Source organism: Taeniopygia guttata, chromosome 9 (assembly GCF_048771995.1).
Source record: "Taeniopygia guttata chromosome 9, bTaeGut7.mat, whole genome shotgun sequence".
NCBI classification, from domain to species: Eukaryota; Metazoa; Chordata; class Aves; order Passeriformes; family Estrildidae; genus Taeniopygia; species Taeniopygia guttata.
The window spans coordinates 25,841,779-25,858,047 of record NC_133034.1 but is presented as its reverse complement, the minus strand read 5'-3'; the positions used below and the strand labels follow the sequence as shown (position 1 = coordinate 25,858,047).

The window sequence follows — 16,269 nt, the reverse complement described above, 5'->3', positions numbered from 1 at the left end:
GTGTCAGTGTTTCACCTGAGCAAGGTTTTGGTTGTTGAGCACCACGGCTACTGCTGCAGGGATGGGAGATGGGCTCTCCCCACTAAGCTGGGAGTGGCGGCTGGGAGGGAGGGGAGGCCTTGGAGAAGTCACCATGACCATTCCAGGGAATGGGCTGGAGGAGGCAAAGGCGGCTGCAGAGGCTTTTGACAGGAACCCCAGGTGCCGCTGTGGGCAGGCACACGTGTGTGTGCCACAGTGCTGCCGCTTCTCTCTCTGTCCAGCTTGCCTTGTCCTCCCATGCCAGCCCTGGAGGCAGGGAATGAGTGACCGGAGAGTCATGGGGAGCCAGACCCATGGCACCTGCCCTGTGTGGCTCCCGTGCTCTGTCACTGCTGGCTTTCCTGCAGTGATGATGGTGGCAGGCGGCATTTGCTCCATGAAACACCTTGTGGATTTGACTGTTTCACAGACTTTGAAAGTTGCTAGTATTTCATTTACCAGGGACTAACAAAAAAAGCTTGTTGGTATCAAGTGAAAACGCATTTAATTCAGTACTTCTCTTGCAGTCTAAATCTCACCATACCTCTAATTTTAACTGTAGGCTGAATAATTTTCATCCTACTGCTTTAAAATCAGGGCTGTTCTGCTATGTTTGGGAAGTACAGTGCTTTTTCTCTCTCTTAGATCTGTCCTGCCAAGCTTCTGTTGCTCGGTGCTCTTGGATGTAAAAATAACATACAGCCAAGGCTTATTTGCAGAGTTAGTTTTATTACTGTAAGCAAAATTGAAGCATAAAGGATGCCAGCATGCATTATGCAGATTGATTTATAAAAAAAATATTAAATGCGAAGTGTTAGTCCCAGTGAAATATTTAACCTTGTTCTGATATAATTCTTCAGGGCACAGCTTGCACTGTGTGTGCAGTACAATCATTTCTCTATACATTTCTCTGGGTTTTGTTCCTCTGTGGCTTGCTGGTTTCTTATCTGCCAAGCCTTCTGCTGAAGCTGCAGTGGTTAATGTTTGTCTAAGTAAAACACTATCTTATTCCCTGTTCTTTAAACTACCTGATTTGTTTTACACAAGTCCCAATATTTCCATTTGAGATAGAGTCTTGGCATGACAGATCCAGGTGTAATAGTTGTAGCCTGGCAGTGCTATAAACCATGGAGACAGCTGTGAGGTGAAGCCCTGAAGCAGGTAGGGCTGTTCCAAACACTGCATCTGCAACACCCTTGTGCATGTGGGGAGAGAGAGCAGAAACACCAGGGAAGCACCACGGTATGCGTGTGATTGTAGCGCATCAGAAACATTGCTCCCCTGGGTTCCTGGCTTAGGATGAGCATGGCAACACTAGAAAAACACTGAAAGTGGCACGAATCCAAGACTGAGCAAACTTGGTCTGTTTATGTACAAGATCTGGGTTGATCTAATTTTGCATTTAGAGTTTGGCTTCTTCACATGAATTTGAATTGTAAAGCAGTGACTGATACTTATTTATTTTTATTTTGAGTTAATCTGAATCTGCATCTCTGCAACAACTTGTGTCTTTGGCGACGCTGTGCTGTACGCTTCTGTAACAGAAGTGTATAGAAATACATTACACAACTGATGTAGAGTTGTTTCACCTCTCAGTAAGGAGAAAGTGTCAGTGCTGCCATTCCACCTGGAAGTGGAACCACAAAACCCATCCTGCCCTGCTGTGGGGCTGTGCTGCCAGAGAGAGGGCGTTGGAAGCAGTGAGCCTCCCTGGGTCTCCGCGGAGCAGGGGGATGTTCCTCCCAGCTGGCACATGTTCCGCTTGCTAATGGTATGTGTGGACTTTGGCCCACATCATCTTTCCTTGTGAAGCTTTGCTTTATTTCCACTATCAAAAAGGCAGAACAGATCTCTGCTCGCTCTCAAGTGTCAAAAAGGCAGAACAGATCTCTGCTCGCTCTCAAGTGTGAGTCAGTTTGCAAACCACAAACCTCCAATTTGCCAGGCTAGTTCTGGAGAACCTCAGCAGTAGTCCCTGCTTATAGAGACAGGCCAGCAGCTGTCAGCCATGTGATGTTTTACGTAAGAAAAGATGACTTGGTTTTAGTTGGCTTTGTCTATCTATTTTCTACCTTTGAGTAGTTTCAACCCCAGTTTACCAGTCTGCTAGGTCAAAGTGAAGCACCTTTCAGTCAGCTGTTTGCCCTGATCAGCCTGACATCAGCAGGACTAGCGGCAGTGATTTGTGGTGATTATTTGTGCTTCCAGAAGCTGTGGGATCTCCCCAAAGATCAGCACTGTGGGATGCAGCACTAGACAAACACAAAGCAGGCATGTGGGCAACAGGAGGTGTCTGTGCATGGGTGGTTTGTTCACTGAGTGCAAGGCTGTGCTGATCAGACTTGTCCTGCAGCAGCTGCATCATCTGGTTGTGCCTTTCTGTCATCAACAAGCAGCTGTTGGCCACAGAAGCAGGCTGTGCTTCATAGCTAGCTCCCTAAAAGCTGCCACCTGAAAAGCTAGTTGTGTATTTGTAGCCATAGACTTACCTGCTGTTGAAAAAAACCATGTGTACAAATGTATGCTCACACAGCTAGGCAGACACAAGTGTCCGTGTTAGTTTGTCTGCTGCCCTAGTGACTACTGCCCTGTTCACCCTATATTGCCCACAGAGCACTTCCAACTCTTGCAAACAGCGGTGGAGCATAGAGCAGCGTTGACTAATGTCACTTGTCATGTGCTTCTGAAGGACAAGATGGGGCTCAGAGTTTGGAATACACTTAAAACGATATCTTTGCCTGAATTCCTCCATGGCTTCAGCACAACAATAGAAACATCTTAGCAGAAACACCTCTTCCTATATTGAAGATAAATTTAAGAAAAATGTAGACTACAATGAAGGATCACTTAAAAATATTAAAAAGAAAACAAAGATGGATTCAGTGAATAGTCTGTGTCAGAGCAGGGTTTCAAATAAGTGTTCCCTTTGTGCACCACCTCAGCCTGGGTAAGGTACAGAGTTTATTCAAATTGAGTTAATTGGGTAACTGATTTGTCAGAGAGGCTGTCCAATAACAGGGTGTTTGGTGACTGATCCAGGGGTGAGATGAGAAGAGGTGTGGCTGTTCAAGGGCAGAGGGGAGACAGTCACTGACAAGTGCTCAGTGGGATTAACATGGTAAATGAAGAGCAAACTGCAAGTGATTATTGGCATTCAAAAGCAGTTAATCTGGTCACTTGGAAAGTGCCAGTTTGCATCCTTGCCTTCTGAAGTGGTTCATTCTCCTGTCTGTAAAATGGTAATGACAGTCCTTGCTCAGCAGCCTTGCTATGCCATGTGTTAGCAGTCATGGCTAATGTCACTGTTTGAAGTGACTTGTCGCTGTTGCTTTCCTTGGAATTGCACTATTTCTGCTCAGCAAAGGTACAGCTAACCTAAAAGTAAAGAAGTGAAAACAGCAAGTGTGAGATTATGTGGTGCACAGGAAGAGGAGGCAGCTCATTCCAATAGAGCATGCAGTGGCTTGTTGAGGTGGAGCTGTGAATCTCGGCTGCAGGATACAATCTAGGATCTGCCTGGGTTTTGAAACTGGATGTAGCAATCAGACGGCAGTCGTGTTCTCTGCTGCTGTGGCTGGCAGTATTTTGAAAAACAGCTTTGACACAGACATGCATAACTGATGACAATGGCCTTGTGAATGTAGATACAAAACAACCAACACCGACCCCAGAATGCAGCAGGTGGTGACTGATTTCTCCTTCGTGGAAACTCACATTTATTGCAGTGGAGGCTGAGGCCTGTGTTCCAGGCACAGCAGTCTTACAGACTCATAGAATTGTTAAGATTGGAAGAAATCTCTAGGATTAAATAGGCAGTTTCCAGGTGTGATCTGTGGTGTGTTCTGATCCTGAAGTATGGACGTGGGGGTAAGATGTGCAAACTGGAGCCTTCTGTTACAAAGCAATGGAATCCTGCTGTGGTGCAGCATCAGAGCTAATGGCCTCCTGAAGTCACCCAGAGGTGTCTCGGCTTTGGACAGCAGCCGAGGCAGCCCTGTGCCAGTGGACAGGAGCAGAAGCGAGTGGCTGCGGGTGCCTGCGGTTGGATCAGGAGGGAGCAGGGCTGGCGATATCGCAGCCCCTCTGCTCTGTCAGCAGAGCTGAGGAGCGCCTGGCCACAGCTCCTGCTGAGCACAGACCCAGATCCGCTGGGTTCCAGATGGGTTCTAGCTGGGTTCCAGCTGGGTTCTCCTGGCCACAGCTCCCGCTGAGCACAGGCCCAGACCCGCCGGGTCCCAGATGGGTTCCAGCTGGGTTCTCCTCACCACAGCTCCCGCTGAGCACAGGCCCAGACCCGCTGGGTTCTCCTCACCACAGCTCATGCTGAGCACAGGCCCAGACCCGCCAGGTCCCAGATAGGTTCCAGCTGGGTTCTCCTCACCACAGTTCCCGCTGAGCACAGGCCCAGACCCGCTGGGTTCCATCTGGGTTCCAGCTGGGTTCTCTTCACCACAGCTCCCGCTGAGCACAGGCCCAGACCCGCTGGGTTCTCCTCACCACAGCTCATGCTGAGCACAGGCCCAGACCCGCTGGGTTCTCCTCACCACAGCTCATGCTGAGCACAGGCCCAGACCCGCTGGGTTCCATCTGGGTTCCAGCTGGGTTCTCCTCACCACAGCTCATGCTGAGCACAGGCCCAGACCCGCCGGGTCCCAGCGCGCCGCGGCCGCTTCCCCGCGGAGGGGCTGCGTGCCCGCGGCTGCGGTGCCCGCGGGCGGCTCGGGGTGTGCCGAGGAGGCACTTGCTGTCGGGCACGGCGGGGATGGTGTCGGTGAAACTCGGTGATCCGTGCCCAGCCGGCATCCCGCCGGGCCTGGGCTGGCTGGAGGGCCGTGCGGGGATTGCCGGCACCGCCGTGCTCCTGCTGCCAGGGCAGCGCACGGAGCTGTGAGTGCGGATTTCTCTTGGCGGGTGGGCCCTGGGCTGTGTCCTGTGCTCTTACCAGAAGGAGCTGCGGTAAGACATCGCTGTGCACATCGCACACACTGCGACAGGGGCTGTCTTTAACTGTGGGAGTGTTCTGCACACCAGCTCCAGACCAAACAGGGCTCAGCCGCCTCCTCCGCTCATGCAGGGATGTTGGGAGGAAGAATCTCATCAGGTGTACTGCGTCCAGACACCTCACAGGCGTTCGGTTACAGTAGTATCTGCTTCGTTCAATGCCCAGAGGGATAAAATAACTAAGGGGATGCTGCTCTTTTTTTAAAACTATTTCTCTTTTCTTAGAGTCTTTGTTCCAAGCACAGTCCAAGCCGCCTTTGAAATCAGCAATGTAACTGCATCCTCATGGATGGCACCATTTTTTTTCTTTTTCATACAGTCTCGTTCCGTTTCTCCCTTCCCGAAGGCGAGAGCCTCGGGGCGTTGGCAGCGCTGCGGTCTGACGGAGAGCTGGGAAGCGGAGCCGTGCATGTCAGTCCCTCTCGCAAGGTCAGGCGGAGAATCGCTGGTGCTGCCAAGAACAGCACCCCGGGTCTCTTGGCTCTCTCGAGCCCACCCTCAACACTCCAGCCTCCTTTCCTTGATCAGCATGATCTGATTCATAATGCAGCAGCTCTGCTGTGAGGCTGGCTACCTCTGTGATCCTGCTGCGGCTGCAGAGGAAAGCAGCCAGGCTCAGGCAGCGACAGAGATTGCACATGCCTGTTAGCAAAAAGTCTAAATCCCAGAAATGGTATTTAGCAGCTTATCTTATCTACAGATAAGCTCATAAAATGTACTGACTGGTTAAAAATAGGTTTTAAAGTTTTTGGCAAACATCTCGGGCTTTTTATTCTTTGGTTTTTTGCTGCAGTACAAAAATACCATTTCAATTATTCTTATTAGCTTTTTCTGGACTTTTTGGAAAAGGACCAAATTATTGATGGGTGGTTTTAGCTTTTAATTGTGCCTCATGTGCTAAACTTATTCCTGCTATTTGTTTGCAATATGTTTAGGCTATGTTTAGGCAAATGCAAATGTAAGTGGTTATTCAGTGCCTTTGGCACTCTGAACAGAATGTACTGAACTCCTGGGGCTTGGTACAAAGCCTCACCCTCCAGCACTAACAAAGCCTGTGCAGGCAGCAGCTAAAATAGGAGAACTACCTAAGCTTGACAGAGGGGGTTCAGAAGATCTGGGAAGACCATGAGTCATGTGCCTAGCTTTCGTTCTATGGACTGGGTAAAGGAAATAAGGGCATTTTAGCCCATGTCCTGTTAGCTGAGGGTGCTCTGGAGGTCTGGGCACACTCAGGCTGTACTGCTGGAGCCTTTGCAATGTATAGTTCAGCAGCAAGGTCCCTCTGGATGTACTGGCAGTCAGTGTGCTCCTGAAGCATAATGGAGGCTTTCCTTGGCCAAACGCCACAGTGCTGGGAGCGGAGCGAGCCGGCACGCTGCCGCTGCCTGCTGCGCGGTCACTGGCAGCAGCTCGGCATTTCTACATTTGTTTGCCTGTTACCCAATCTATTTCAAGCTGTGATGGAATAAGGATGGCATTTGATTGCAGTACTGTGCACAACTGCTTGGCTTTTATAACCCGTGTTTTAAATGGGAGGTTTTTCTATGTGTGCTTTGTCTTCAAATAACTTCAGACTCGTAGGTTTAGGCTTGGTGCTCTCTGCTGGCCTTTGCTGTGGCCTGATGAGATAACTTACGGCTCTCGCTCCAGAGGGTGCTGGGTTACTGAGGTGAGAAGCCCTCAAAGGAAGAGGGTAGTGATGACTGTGGGGCACATAGACCAGAGCCTCCATCCTGGGTGTAGGTCTCATGATGGAAATAAGGATGTCTTTGTAACTCTATTTTTTTGTTGGCCTTTATTTATCATCTCCACAGTGTGTCAGTGTCTCCTGATCTTATGATCCAGAGGTGGCATACTTTGTAAAAACCAGATACTGTAAAGTATCTGGTGCTACAGGATAAATCTCTCCTGACATGGCAATGATCAGCTGATAATGCTGGGTCTAGCACTGTTTCCCTGTGTTCATGTGCCTCTAACAGTGGAATGAGTGGCCTCCATTTACCACATAACACCTAAAACTGGTGCTCTGTTGTACCCCAAGTCTGAGACTTGTGCAAGCAGCCTGTCATTCAAGTTTGGCCGCAGAGTTTTCAGTGGATTAGGTACATTGGTGGTTATAGTCTCATGTCACTTGTTTCAGTGCTGTGGGGAGTGAGGCAGCAGGCTTGCTGCTTCCTGCAAGTGAGTGCAGCCAGAAGATGGATGTTTGCCATCTGGGAGGAAAACCAGGGCTGGCATAGCAGGCAGTCAGTCAGTCATGAGAAAAGGTAAAAAAAGCACTTAATGGAGAGAGAGATGAAGCACAGAGATGCAGAGAGGCAGGGATCAGTAGCAGATGTCTTTTGTCTCCTTACATCATAACTTGAGAAACTCTGGAAAGTAAATGACCAAAGATGCTGCTTTAGGCTCTCTTTGGGTGCAAAAGAAAACCATGGGACATCCCTGCTTTACTCTGAGTGTTTTTCAAGGCCTATGTTGATAACTGATATTCATAAAACAAATATGCATTGGTTGTCATTTGAAATTAGATTTCTGCCCATATATTCTTTTGCTTTCCTGTTTTGATGGCCAGCTTTTTTTCTAAAAAACTTCTGATTTTATATTTCCAAGCTGCACATACAAATACCAGATTTGGGGCAACTGTGTACCTCATTGATGCACACAAATATCTGATACCCGTGACACCCCAGGACTGGAGCCCTCTCCCAGCCTTGAAAGCCAGAGCCCAGGGGCTGCTGAGCCATTGTGCAGGCTGGTGCTGCATGCATGAGAGACAATCACCTTCTGCACAAAGTGAAATTTCAGCTGATGAAACCTCCACCTGTGTATACTGTAGGTTAGAGGGAAATCTGGAATGGCTGGTATGTTAGAATGAACTGAAGTTTGTGCTGTTGAGGCCCCAGGGATGGCTCATTACTGCAACTGCTATTTCCCCAGAAAACCCTCACTTGAAGTAGAGGCAAATTGTAGCAATTTGGCCCAATGCAAGTACATGATGCCCCAAAATCTTAACTGCAGTCACTAAAGAAAAGGCTGCTTGAGTCAGCTTTCAGTGAGAATTGTACAAAGAATTTGATCCTTTAAAAAATCTAGCTAATTCATTGTCTAATTTTAGAGTACAGCTCCTCTACTACAGATACTATCTGAGGAATGGCTCAGAACCATTGAAGCCAAGGCTAACATCCTATCTCATCCTGGTTTTACTAAATCAGATTTAGGGCCAATAATATTCATACATGTACTTTATTGCTGTATCCTTTCTGTTGATTTTAGGGTTATGAACCTTTCTGCAGCAAGATTTGAAGCAGCCAGATTCCAGCTTAGATCCAAGTCCCTAGGACTCACTTGTGATTTCCGGTAAGGCTTCTTTATGGTATTCCTGATTCACATGTGAAGTCATAAGGTTTTATTGTGTTTGAAATGCCATAGGAATTTATTGCCGACCTTTCAAAAACTTGTTACATTTCAGTGTCTTTTGCTTGTGATTTTCAAAACAATCTGTGTTCTGTAAAAGCAATTCTTCACAAAGCTTTGGATGTGTTTTCCAGCACTTCCTGAGGGTGTCCGTGATCCAAGCTCTGGTTTGGTGTGAATGCATGAGAAGCTGAGAGACTGATTGCTTACTGCAGCCCACCTCCATTTTTCCTCTTGTGTTAAGGGCCATAAAGCAGAAAAGTAATTGAAAAATGGGAGCTGAAGACAGTGCTGTGTATGTTCCTGTGAAAGCTGGTTGCCCTTCTTATTCCTTGCCTCTTTACTCAGTTGTTATGTATTTGGATTGAAAGTGAAGGATTTTTGTCTGCCTGAGACAGGCTGGCTGCCAGCTGGTGGCCACCAGTGGCCCAAGGGCTCCTGGCCATGGACAGGCCATTTGTCCTGTGGTACTTGGAGCAGCTGGCTCTGGATGATCAGCTTGCTTTACTTAGAAGGCTGATACATCCATGGGCTGTGACATGATAAACTGAGCAGCTGATTGTTTTGGAGCCAGCAAAGCACAACAGACGATTGAGTTTGTTGCATTTTGAGCCTGTAGAAGGCAAAAGTAGCACTCTGGCATTCTTTATTTGTGTGGTCCCAAGATGGAGTATGGTGAGTTGCAAAGCATGGCGGGAGCAGACAATGCTTCTGCTGATAGCAGAGGTTGAAGTGTCTCCTGTCATGGAAAAGATGAACCAGCCAGTTCCACGTGAGCTTTCTTTTCTGAGACTTGTGAGGATTGTCAGTGTTGCTGCTATTTCAATACATGAGCTCCTGCCCTGTGTAGGATTTACACCATTGCTGTGCAGGGTCCAGTGTCACCTTCCTAGAAATGGATGAAGGGACAAGAGTACATGAGCCTCCCAGTGCTCTCTCCTCCTGTCCCCTGCCCTTCACAATGTGCTGTGTTGGGAACTGCTTGAGCTACAGCAGGGGCAGGAGAGACCAAGGTGGCAGCAAAAGAGGAGAGCATAAAGGGACCAAGAGAGAGGAGATGCATGAGCCACAGGTAGAGAAGGCCAGGATGCCATCCTTTATTTTGGCCATGGTCAGCCTGTGCTGAGGAAAGAGCAGGCCTCCAGAGGTGTTCCCTGTTATGCCTGGCCACAGTAACCCATAGTTTGAGCAAGGAAAAAGCCATCCCTTCCTCCTGATGGGTGGAAGAACCTGTCCAGTTCTGAAGATATCCATCCCAGGTGTGTCCCCTGCAGTCAGTGCTGCAGGAGTCAAACTCCTGCTCTGGCAAACTCAAAGGAGTGTTATCAAAAGGTCAACAACAAGCTCACCTGATGCAGCTCTGGGCTTTTGGAAGCTCATGCTCCCAGTCAGACATGATGTAAAAGCCTTATTCTACAGGCAGATGATGCAGTACCAGTAAGTGAAGTCTCTGAAGGGATGGAATTGTTGGCTAAATTCTACTGCTGGAGGCCTTGCACACATGGAAGACAGCAGCTATATTTGCTGGGAAAACCAATAGGTGCAGGACCATCCCTCTGACCAGGAAGCACTGAACATTAAATAGCAGAACCTGCAGGTTCTTTCTGAGTTTTTATTTTCTTGCTACAACTGCAGGCAAAGAGAACTAGATTTTTCTGGAGCATACCCCTACAGTGAAGAGCCCTGCGTGCATTTGTCATTGCTATGAACAATTAATATCAGGGTTGACTGAACAGCAGCTTGTGTGGATGCACCACTTGGAGAACAAGATAGCGATTGAGCCTAAGACCTTTTTTTTCACAGGTGTTCTGAATGGGGCAGCTGGGACAGAAATCTACTTTGGTGAATCTGAGACACTTGGGTCTCTTTTATTGTCAAAGAGGGAATATGGCCTAATTAACCCTGCTGTTGTCATTGTCAACACCCATGGTACATCTCCTGAGCCAACAAATAGCCCTTGCAGTGGATGTTAGTGGGTACAGAACTGGACTGCTGAGAAACTTCTTGGAGTTTCCTTTCCTTTTGCTTCCTTGGGAGCAGGATCTTCTCACAGCCACCCTTAGCCAGCATGAACTGCTCTTCTGTCGAGTGGTGGATCCTTAACAGGCATGGTTGGTCTGTTCCCACTTCATTTTGACTGTGCTATCCAGCTTATCCAGTGATACAGCTTTCTACAGCTTGGTACCTCTCAAGTACGAGGCAGGTACTTCAGGAAGAGAAGCAGTGATTCAGTGCTAAAGCTGCCCGTTCTTTATACTCAGGCTTGTTCCTGTGTGTGTTTGGACACTCATGCATATCTCCTCTCCAGCATTTTACATCCCTCTTCTCTTTAGTGCTTTATCTCCCTTCTGCTCTTTAGTGCTCGTTATCTCTTGTCAGCTCTCTGCTCCAGAGGAGAGGGCACTGTTTGAGGGCAGTGCTGTGGATCAGCCTCATCTGGCATCTCCAGGAGCGCTGGGCGTGTGGTGATGGATGTTTCATGAGAGTCTGCTTCTCCTCCCACAGCTGTACCATACATCTATGTTCTTGCTGCTGCCTCCTGTAGCACATTCCATGTGCTTTGGTCTTCCCATCCCTGCCTGGGCTCTCTTCAGCAGGGAGCTGCTGGTGAGTAACCTGTTTGCTGTCTGGCTGCATCCACTGTCCCGATTCTGTTTTCTCTGTCATTCATTGATGGGTGAATACCTTGTGCAAGTTCCATACCCACCTGTCTGGAAATTGTTCTCTGTGTCTGGTTGTGAGTGAAATCGGCATTTTTGGTTCATCTTCCACTTCCTGGCTCTGATTCTCCTCCCATTCCTGAGCAGCATACATGGCTCTGCTGCACACATGAAAATTGTGCTGGGGCCAGGCTGGAGTGAGCCAGGAACATCCAGCCCCCAGTGCTTTACACTTCTCACAGGGACCTGAGGGAAGCAGTGAAAGTGGCTGGTGTCCTGCATGTGCAAATGCAGGTGTGTGACAAATGAGCCCGTTGCCCATTTTTTGGTGAAGTGAGTAAAGCAGGTGTATGCAGACAGGCTGGGTTCTACTGAGGGGCCCTCTTTTGTGCATGTAGCTGCTCCAATTTGTCCCCAGTGCCACATTACTGCCTGTGGGCCTCTGCCCTCGTCCTGTAGTGAGAGAAGATGAGCAGCTGGCAGGAAGGTAGCAAGAATGTGCTACTTAAACATAGGTTGCTAGTGGCTGTGTTCCCAGTCTCCAGATGTGTGGCTGCTCTGGGACATTGGGGCCTCCCTCTGTGCTATGGCAGACGATTCCATTATTAGCTTAGTGGCAGCTTTCCATATGCCAACACTCATGACTGCAGGACTGTTTAATTTTCACTACTCTGAAGTATTTAATTTGTCAGTTGTTAGCTTCTGCTTTGTTAAAGATCAAATGCCAGTGTCCTTACTTAGATTTTTACTCAGTTAGAGGTGGAGCATGGATCCTGTATGAACAGACCATTAGATCTAGTCAGGATCAGGGGCAGGATCAGAGGCAGCATAAGGTCTTGAATTCAGAAAGTCAGTCACTTCTAGGCTAATCAGTAGAAACCTCTTGTATTCAAGGATGGGTGTCTAATCCCCCTTCTTCTGTTAATTTTTATTTGGAGAAATGAAAAATCAGTGCTGCTAAAACCACTGCCCACTCACATTTTAAAGCTGGACTGTGCAGATGAGGCGTGCCTGACTAAAGGTTTTGGCCCCTCTCTGGTGTGGAGAGCTGCTGCTGTGAGCAGATCATCCTGCAGTTCACTGCTGGGGGCCTCTCTTTAATTATTGAGTGCCAGAATAGATGTATATTGAGTTACCTTGCTGGCAAATATAATCTCCAGCATCTTGTGTAACTGCAATATTCTCAGTTTTCCTACCTGCATAACATGGTCTTCTTCAAAGAATCTAAAAGAAGACAGAATATGGTTTTATATATTGCTTGTCTAGCAGTACATGTTTCCAGAGAACAACAGGTTATACACTCGCTTTGAGGATAGCCTTCCCTGGCAGCATGGGTTGCTCCTATATACAGTCAAGCCTGCACTTGGATGTGCAGTAGAATGAAGCAGGATGTGCATAGTGCACTTTTAAACCGACCAACCAAATGAAAAAACCAACCTTCAAAAAATTCAGAAAAAAGAGAGAGCAGCCTAAGCCAGCACAGCTTTATGAGAGAAAAGTCCTGCTTATCAAACCTGATTTCCTTTTATTACAAAGTAACCCACCTAGTTGATCAAGGGGAGCTGCTTGATGTAATCTTTTGAGATTTCAGTAAAGCTTTCAATACTGTCTCTCATAATATCCTTCTGGACAAACTGTCCATCTCACATCTGGATAAACTTGTCATGGGATGGGTGAGCAGCTGGCTCCCGGGTTAGATGCAAAGGGTGGTGTGAGTCTGGCACCAGTCCCTTAGTGGAGTGCAGGGCTCCACCCTTGGCCCTGTGTTCTTCAACATCTTCCTAAATTACTTGGATTCAGGACTGGGTGGGATACTAAGCAAGTTTGCAGATTATACAAAACTGAAAGGAGTTGTTGAATCCCTGTAAGTCAGGGAGGCCTGCAGAGAGACCTCAACAAAACAGAGGACTGGGCAATCACCAAGCCCGTGAAATTCAGCGAGGGCCACTGCTGGATTCTGCACCTGGAATGGGGCAAGCCTGGATCTACAGGCTGTCTGGGGAATGAGATGCTGGAAAGCAGTGCCTGGAAAGGGTCCTGGAGCCCTTGTTAACAGAAGGTTGAACCTGAGCCAGCAGTGCCCTGGCAGCCAGGAGGGCCAACCATGTCTGGGGGGCATCAGGCACAGCGTTGCCAGCCGGGCAAGGGAAGGGATTGTCCCGCTCTGCTCTGCACTGGGGCGGCCTCACCTCGAGCCCTGGGAACAGTCTTGGCCACCACAATATGAGAAAGGCTGTTAGAGAGTGTCAAAAGGAGGGCAATGAAGATGTGAAGGGCTGTGTGGGGAAGCCAGATGAGGAGTGACTGAGGGTTAAGCCTGGAGAAGAGGAGACTGAAGGAGACAGCATTGTGGTTAGTCGAATACTTTCGTTAGTCACAGGTCTCAGAGAATTTCATGAGTCAGGCAGGATCGGTGAGCCCGAGCTCCCTCCTGTGTGACCCCCGGGTTTGTCCCTGCAGAGCGCTGGCAGGTCCTGGCAGGGTGACTGCAGCGGGGATCTCCGGCGAGAGCGGCGGAGCAGGGCTCCATCTACCGCTGTGCGGGGAGAAGGCAAATCCAGCCAGGACGGCATTCCTCCGCACGGCAAAACCACGGCGCACGGTGAAATAATGCGCTTTTCTTTTGCTCTTTTTTCTCTTGCTTCTTTTCTTCTTTTCCCCTGCGGCTCCCAGAGCCCTTCACTTCCAGTCCAGTTCCCTGACTGGGACATTGTGCAGGGCTGTAGCTCGGGACAGTCCCCGCTTGTTCATCATGTCATGTGAGGCTGGAGAAAACAGCAAGGAAACAAAGTGACTTGTGCACTTGACTGTGCTTCTTCGGATCTGAGACGAACCCTGATTTCCAGTCTGTTCATCTGACAGGATGGGGATCATGCTCCGAAACATGTTGAATGCAGAGGGCTGCAGGAGCAAGAACAGGGTCAGGATAGTGCACTGTTCTGTGGCTTCTTGCTTGATCTGCCAGTGCTCTGGCTCTGAACCTCCTGTTCTTGTACAGCCAGAGACAGGTTTCTTTACTTACCTATACCCAGGCATTTCTATGAGAATGGAGAGTGAGAATTTATGAGAATGGAGTTCTGCACGAGCCATAGGTCCTCTCTGCCAAGCTTGGGGATGCAGTGGGAGGTGTGAGCCCTGAACTCAAGCCTGTATGCAACTTCTGCAAGCAAATTGCTTTATCAATACTATCAGCTAAAATCATACTCTTTGCCTTGCAGATTGTAGCTGAATAGTGGGCCAGGCTGTCCGGGGCAGCTGTGGTTGCCCATCCCTGGGAATTGAATATTTCCCCCTGTCCTTGATATTTGCAATCACCTGAGTTAACCCCACTGTGCTGGGTGAGATACTCTTTTGTATAGCTGGTACTGCCCAGTTTGAATAACTCCTGAAGGATAATGTGTGCAGCATCGTTCCAGAATAAAAGCCAGATTTTAGTATTTAGAATACTAGGAAAAGGTGCTAATTTATCTTTGCAAGTGACTTCCTGGTACTGATAACCCATTGTTATTCAGTGCTTGCAGGGAACGTGAGGAGTGTCTGGATTCTTGGGCTTCCACAAAAAAGCTTAACTGATAGTTCTGCACTGATGGCAGGAAGAGTTTGAGCTTACATTATTTGACTTGGAGAGCTTGTCTCAAGTTATGTGAACAGATGTTTCAGATTTGAATTCAGCCGGCAGAAAAGGGAGATCAGTCTAGTCCCCTGCATTTCCCATTTTTGCTTTTGGTTTTTTTTTTCCTTTGAACTGGATTTTTCTTTACTGTGAAACCAAAATGCAAACACCTGGAAACAAGGAGAGATTCACTTTCATCCAACCCACTACATAAAGCTTTTCACCTGTTTGCTCAGCTGCCTTTTATTTGTCAGCATTTGCATGTGTGGAGCTGCAATTATCTCTGAAAAACATGACAAACAGTTAAACACCCAAAAACCTCCCCCTCAGAAGACGAGGTCTGCTTTCCACATTTTGGTGCATTACACAACCAGGCAGCCCTTTGTGTAGTGGCTCATGTGCTGCAGCATCGTTAAAACAAACAAACACACACACAAACAAACAAACAAAAAACCCAAAAAACTTCTTCTGACACAGCTGTCAACAATTAAACTGTGTGAGGCTTTGCTCACAGAGGTTAGGGAGAAACCCAGGGAAATCTGAAAAAGCTTTCAAGAGGAAGCACTGAAAATACATGCCAGAAATCAAGGAATAGATTGCAGATGACAGATACACATCTCCACAGACTATCAAGGAAGAATTTGGTTTGACAGTGGCAGTAGAGCCATGGAGCTTTGCTGGATCAGGCTGAATGTGGCAGTGAATGGAAATAATTAAGCCAGATAAGCATGCCCAGTACTGACTTTTATGGGAGAATTCATCCCTATGTTCAATGGGCAATCCCACAGACAGCTGGAAGATGGAGGACCCTCCACTCCTGCTGATACTGCTGTGCAGTTTTTATACCATGCCTGCTGTCTGTAAACCCTGAGGACCTGTTTTAAGGCAAGAGATTGGTGTTGTCACCCCCTGCCAGGGGCAGGGCAGCCAAATGATAAGTTTGATTTAGAGAGCAGCAGGTGGTGGCACTGGAATGTCATGATGTAACGTGCAGGTCCTTGTCATATCCCTGTAGGGCCTGGAGGAGATCAGGTCAGTCATGAGCAGCGGATAAAGAGATAAAAAGCGAGAGGAGCACTTGCACACATCACCCGGGGAGCCACACGGGGAGGCCATGCTGCCAGGTACTGTGGGCACAGGCTGTCCCACCCCGTCTCTTGGGCAGAATGAACTCCCATGTTTGGGTTCAGCCAGCGACCCTGCTGATGGAGCTGCTGACTAAACATGGCCTCAACAGCATCTCGGAGGCCATTAAATCTTTGGGGCTGGAAGAAGTGGAGCTGAACACCTGTATGTTCTCCTTGGAGCTACCACAGCCAGTGCAGCGGAGCTGTTCCCACGCTAAGGACAGCCCGGCCTTGCATGGGAGCTCTCATGGCAGCATGGGAGCGCAGGAGGAGTTGGTTGATTGTAGTCCCGTGTTTACAGGGTAGCAGAGTCAGGCTGTAGGCACAGTGCAGACCCTGAAGTTTGCTTAGGCCCTCAGCTTCCTAGGGATTTCAGTGCTGTGTGATGTGGGAAGAAGTAGCTCACCCCTTCCTTGGTCCTTTTTCCCACAAA

General features: G+C 48.3%; 1 protein-coding gene across 7 annotated transcripts in view; it reads left to right on the top strand.

The window, feature by feature from the left end:
• Window positions 1–16,269, top strand: part of LOC115496385 (uncharacterized) — a 57,227-nt gene that overhangs the window by 14,427 nt on the left and 26,531 nt on the right. For 4 of the 7 annotated variants that reach the window (XM_072933681.1, XM_072933680.1, XM_072933679.1 and 1 more), the window contains exons 2-3: window positions 5,342–5,451; window positions 8,296–8,379. In XM_072933681.1, the coding sequence (XP_072789782.1) occupies window positions 5,342–5,451; window positions 8,296–8,379 (194 nt within the window). Of the gene's footprint in view, window positions 1–5,341; window positions 5,452–8,295; window positions 8,380–10,941; window positions 11,044–16,269 lie in introns of all 7 variants that reach the window. The other 3 variants (XR_012057495.1, XR_012057496.1, XR_012057497.1) reach the window with 1 other exon arrangement.